At 37.5% G+C, this 5,939-nt stretch overlaps 1 protein-coding gene across 2 annotated transcripts; it reads right to left on the reverse strand.

Annotated features, from left to right (window-relative positions):
* Positions 1 to 301: 301 nt before the first annotated feature.
* On the reverse strand, positions 302 to 5,294 carry LOC110284227 (olfactory receptor 10C1-like). 2 transcript variants are annotated; one of them, XM_021149940.1, is made up of 4 exons: positions 5,097 to 5,294; positions 3,771 to 3,807; positions 1,563 to 1,597; positions 302 to 1,270 (listed from the first exon to the last, which is right to left on the reverse strand). In XM_021149940.1, exons 3-4 carry the CDS (start codon positions 1,563 to 1,565, stop codon positions 302 to 304), a joined length of 972 nt encoding a protein of 323 aa, XP_021005599.1. In that variant the 5' UTR covers positions 1,566 to 1,597; positions 3,771 to 3,807; positions 5,097 to 5,294. The 2 variants fall into 2 exon arrangements, with proteins under 2 accessions (XP_021005599.1, XP_029327489.1); XM_029471629.1 differs by lacking the exons at positions 1,563 to 1,597; positions 3,771 to 3,807; positions 5,097 to 5,294 and having other exon boundaries at positions 302 to 507; positions 928 to 1,267.
* Positions 5,295 to 5,939: the final 645 nt, after the last annotated feature.

Consider the following 5,939-nt stretch of genomic DNA (forward strand, 5'->3'; position numbering starts at 1 on the left):
CAATGGCTATGAATGGATAAAGAGAATATCCATTTTCAAGGATCCTGAGATATTAGCATGTGATTTTAAACTTTGCCCAGATGAAAATATTTAAGTATTAGACTAACCTACTAAAGATATCTAGTAGCTAGCATACATTCCCATTATTTGTAATTAAAAATAGTGCCAAGTAAAGAGAATACTCTAAAACAAAGTTATGTTTCTTAAAGATTGTTTTAAGACAGCCAAGAATAGCGCAGTGGTCGTCTTTGTTTACTTTGACAGACTGTGCACCCTTTCAGGAGCATTTCAGGATCCTCAGTTACCTATTCATTATCAGAATTTTCTTCAGGCCCAGAGTTCTTCTCAGTGCTCCCTTTACTTCCTTGTTCCTTAAGCTATAGATGATGGGGTTCAGCATGGATGTCACTGCTGTATAGAAGAGGGCCAAGAGTTTATCTATTCCTGGTGAGTGGCTAGACTTGGGCCTCAAGTAGTTAATTGATCCTGATCCATAGAACAGTGTGACTACAAGTAGATGCGAGGAACAGGTAGAGAAAGCTTTATGGCGCCCCTCAGGTGAAGGCATTACCAGCACTGCAACCAGAATTCTGACATAGGAATAGATAATGAGTAAAAATGGACTAGATATACAGAGGATTGCGACCACAAAGATAGCAGCCTCATTTTGGGATGTATCTCCACAGGCAAGTGCCAGGACAGGTGGAAGGTCACAGAAGAAGTGGTCTATCTCACAGGGTCCACAGAAATTTAAGGAGAAAATAAAATTGGTTTGTCCCAACCCTACAATGCAACCTGTTCCCCATGAAACCATTGCCAAATGGGCACATACCCCACGACTCATTCGTGTTGTATAGTGGAGTGGGGAACATATGGCAATGCAGCGGTCAAAGGCCATAGCTGCCAGTAGGCAGCACTCAGTTATACCAAAAAGTGTGAAGAAAAACATCTGTGTGGCACATCCTTCCCGAGAGATCCCTCGGGCCTCACTCACAAGGCTCTGCAACATCTTCGGTATGACAGTACAAGTGTAGCCAATCTCCAGGAGAGACAAGTTGGCCAGAAAGAAGTACATGGGGGTGTGTAGGGCTGGACTGGTGCAGATGGCAAGGGTTATGAGTGCATTTCCGGTCAGTGATACTAAGAACATGAGGAGGATGAGGGTAAACAGGAGGAAGCATTCTCCAGGGACCTCAGAGAACTTGGAAAATGCAAAGTGTTTGACAAACAAGCTGTTCTCCTGCCACAGAGAGCAGTTGACACTCATCTCCTGGAAGACAGAACAGTAAATCATTAGAAGGGTTCTTGCAGATGAAAGGAAATTTATTCTTTTAATACTTTTAGAGCCTCAGTTACATCAGAGACAGAATCTTTCTCTGCAGTCATAATATCAAAGCTTAGAAACAATACATTCCCACAGATTTTAATATCTAATACTTTCTCTGTTAACATTAGGGGATTTTCCAAAGTGTACTGAACATTGAGCAAAGTATACAAGGATTTACAGAAGATGGTGGAAACTTGAAGTCCTGGCACTAATGAAGCTCAGGCAGAAGACTTACCATGGGTCTAAGTTCAGCTTCACATATTCCGTTAGCTATCATTCAAATAAAAGAAAAGGAAAAGCATTAATTGTATCTCAATTCTTTACACATTCTTCTCATTAACTAGTTATCAATGTTACACAGAAAAATTGATCAACCCACACTCATCTCTATGCTTTCCTGTTGCCTCATATACAGTCTCTTCAACCATTCTCTGTGTGTCTTGGGCCCAGATTATTCTGTGATTGCTATTGCTAGTATTTGGATCCACACATTAAAAGTATTGTTTCCATGAGACTCATATTTTTAGAAGTAAAAGTAAAATTAAGTAATAACTCAATAAATAAATGATTCCTCTTTTTAATGTATAGAATTAAAGGCAGAGCACGTACTGATGTCTGGGCAGTAATGAGGTGGTCAGAGAAGCTTCTTAAGATGCATAAGCTGAGACATGAAAGAGAAGGATCAATTAAACCACACAATAGCACTCCATGCCACAAGCCTCAGCATGGCAGGTGATTTCTGTACCTTAATAGTTCCTATCTCTTTATAGGACATGTTTTCTTAGTTCGGGTATCACTGGCTGTGCATTAAGTTTCTGATTTCTTAATATTGTTCATGATATTCTATGAATCAGACTATTGAGTTAAATAAAGAAAAAAAAAGAGCAAAAGAGGTGGTGCCTTGGTATGTAGTCCAGGTTGACCTCAAATTAATTCCTCTGCCTCAGTCTCTTGAATGCTAGAATTCTAAGAGCAAGACATGGTGCCTGGCTTGATAGAAATTTCTTCCTAACCTTCCATCTCAACAGACCTTACATTACAAGTCTATCACACTACCTGTATTTCTCTATACATATTATCTATGCAGTTCATTCCTCTCTGCTCATTTTTGCATAGGGTAGCTGTTGTGTGCTTGCTTGGTTGCTTACATGAAAAACTGGTCATTCCCAGAACAGCCTTGTCTATTTTCCAGATATAATTCATCTCTTCTGCCTACAGTTACATTCTGTTTTTTTTTTTTTTTTTTTTTTTTTTTACATTATAATTGCTAAACTAGCCTTTAGTACTCTGGTGGGAACTTCTCATTTATACAGAGACTGAGTATGGACCCGAGTATGGATGTCAATGTTCTTATCATTATGTTTACCATCTTTAACAATCCTTGAGTTCTCACATAATGAGAAGTCCCAGTGTTTAGCTTACTCTGGCTCCTTAGGTATTCTGCCTGTCCCTGCCCATTATATCATCTGAAGTTCAGTCTCATGTCCCTCAAATATTGGAAATGCAGTGAACTTATTTTTTCTCAATCTGATAACTTTTTATTTCAAATGAGATGACCTTTACTGTTTTGTAGGGTGTATGTATCTTTGCTGAAGTTTGGGTTTTCTTGCCAAAAATCAAATACACCATATTTTTTCTGACAAGATAGAATAGGAGATATCACCAGCCTATTAGGACCTCCCTCTATTCCCTTGATATACTGTCACAGGTTATGCTATATTGTAAGTGAATAGATCCGCTCATGGTTGATCCACAAATCAAAGGTGGACTTCAGTATTTCCAAATTACAAATAAACATGTTACTCATGTCCATAAACACATATGAGACATGCCACATATATGTGTATGCCTGTATATTCATGCAGAAACAGAGAGACGCACATGAGTAGAGCAAGGGGAGATTGTGTATGAGTTAAAATGTTAGTATAAACAACAATGCAGGGTAACAGCATTTGTTCACACTCTGCTTCTCCATTTGGTCACTTATAAAAGGGGATGAGGGGGAAAAAGTGAGAATTAAGTTAATTTCCTAAATCACGAAAGTTGATCAGGTGCTGAAAGCTTCTCAGCTACATAGGAAATGAACATGTGTGTATGTCTACCCATAACAACTTTAGATTTACCTTTGTGTACACTCTATTTTGGGGAATTTCTCACCATAATATATAATTTTTGTTCCTATTAACTAACTGATCATAAGATTATTTTTCTATAGAGGATTATGAAAACCACTCTCCCCCAAACAAAACAAAACAAAACACTCAAAACAATACATAGTTTTCTTATCCTGGGGGGATATAGTCGTGTATACTAGGTTATTGGATAGATCTATTAGATTAGATATGCATCCATTCATATAAAAGTTCTAAAAATCTAAGTATAGAGAATACAGTACTGACTTAAAGCTCTGACAGTTATGAAGCAGGAGGTCTGTTATACTTACCTGGTGTCTCAGTGGACTTTGCTCCTGTAAAAATTTGCTGAAATGAGAAGGATCCTATTGTGATGTATTTAACACGTATTTTAATATACTGTAAACATTTCTCTCTAGTAAATTAAAACAAAACAAAAACCCAAATAAATAATCCTGCCAAAGCCAACACAGAAAATGGCTATTTTTTAACCGGAAATATTTTTCAAGCATCTCGCCTTTCATTAATAGTTTCTGTATTCTGTATAGGTAGCTCTCTAGTTAGAGAGGAACGCCTTGCCTCTCTCAATTAAATTTCCAAGAAACTCAGTTCAAGACTCAGAATGCTATATTTTCATTTAAATTTGTGTCATAAGAATGATTTGCTTGGGAATAATGTGAAGATTCTTGAGAAACAAGTGCCATAGCACTCTGATGTAGATATCCCATCTGCCTCTCATTTCTTACATTTTCCTGACCTAAATTGTGGGTTCATTATTTACTTGTAAGCACCACATGATGTAATCCTCCCCATCTTTCTAGTTGAGTTGTTTGAATTGGTTTTCTAACTGTAATCAGCTCCATTTTATACATAGACTTTCAGTGTTATAAAAATTAGGTGTGCACTAAGCACTGGTAAGACTTTGAAGGTTCATATTGTGTTTTTATTGGCAACTGTATATATGCACATAGCCTGAAGATGAAAGTCAAGCACACGCTACATAGCTTTGCTTTGCGAATGGTGCAGATGAAATAAAAAAATTATTGTTTTCCATGTTGTCACAAGGTTAGAAATGTTCACTGGTGGGTTCAATTCCTTATATGATCTTTTAAGTCCACCACACACTGTTAGGAAATTTTCTGAAACACTGCAGTGTCTGTATGCCAAAATTCTCAGGAATTGTTCATCTTCACTACTATATAGTAACTATTTCTAAATTCTATAACAGCACACACAACTTGTGTAGATTGCTTAGGAAAACATTAAGAGGCTCACCCATGATTTCCCAGGTTCCTCCTATTTACTCACCTAGGACCATTTATGCAGCTGAATGGCACTTTAGTACAACACAATAGAGACTGTAGGATCACTTGACTAGTTTACAATGTATGGTATAACTAGAGTATTACTGAAATAAGTGAGTTCTAATTATGAAGATATCAGTGATTAATGCACCACACGGCTGTTTTTGGAGAGGGATACTGGAGTCTGCCTAAATTTTAATAACCTTCAAAGGAAGAGGCAATAATTGCTTAGAATAACAAGAATGGAAAATGTTTTAAGTATCAGATATTCTTTTATATACTTTAATTCACTCTCCTCAAGTCTGATCTAGAAAAATTAACTATTACACCTACCTCAAATCACAGTATATGAAGAGATAATAAGGTCGTTTCTACTTCTGATTATCCACTCCCGGGTTTCTGTTCATCTTCTCCTTACAACATATATGGAACACACACCATTCCCATCTTCATCTCTATATTGTATTGAAAAGCTTTTGCTACAGTCAGAAACCATGCTTGATGTCAAGAAGATTACCTCTCGCAGGAGAGAACACTATGCCCTTCAAGACAATGTCCAATATTACACACTCATACCCACACACCCACACACCCATGCGCGCACGCACACACACACACACACACACACACACACACACACCACACCACACCACACACTTACTTTACTATTCCCATTATATGCATTTTCTTCTTTCCTGGAAAACAATGAGCTATAAACATATTATACAAAAATTCCGTCTTCTGAGTCCTTTTCCTTTTCTCTCCCCAGGAGACTCACAATCTCTTCTCACTGGTGAGTTTCAGGAGGCTTCTCATTGGCCTCCTAAGAGACCTTATGGATAGGACAATAGCTCTGTGCAGAGGAGCTGAATTCTGCAACAGCCTTTTCCCCTGAGAAATAGTTCTATCACAGAAGATCTGAAACATTCCACTTACAAGGAAGTATCACAATAAGCTAATCATCTTTCTACTGAATCAAAATTGCCACACTGGTGCTAAAGGTCCAATATACGGTCTCCTGGAGAAAAAAAAAGTCATAAAAACCAAAGCTCTTGTTCATGCCTAGACACTCTGGGTTTTGCAGATTTGTGATGAATATTATATTATTATCTTGTTAGTGATAACTGAGTAAAGTTTTCATTCACATCATAGTATGTTTCGTCATACTGTCGGTAT

Source organism: Mus caroli, chromosome 17 (genome assembly GCF_900094665.2).
Source record: "Mus caroli chromosome 17, CAROLI_EIJ_v1.1, whole genome shotgun sequence".
Taxonomy (NCBI): Eukaryota; Metazoa; Chordata; class Mammalia; order Rodentia; family Muridae; genus Mus; species Mus caroli.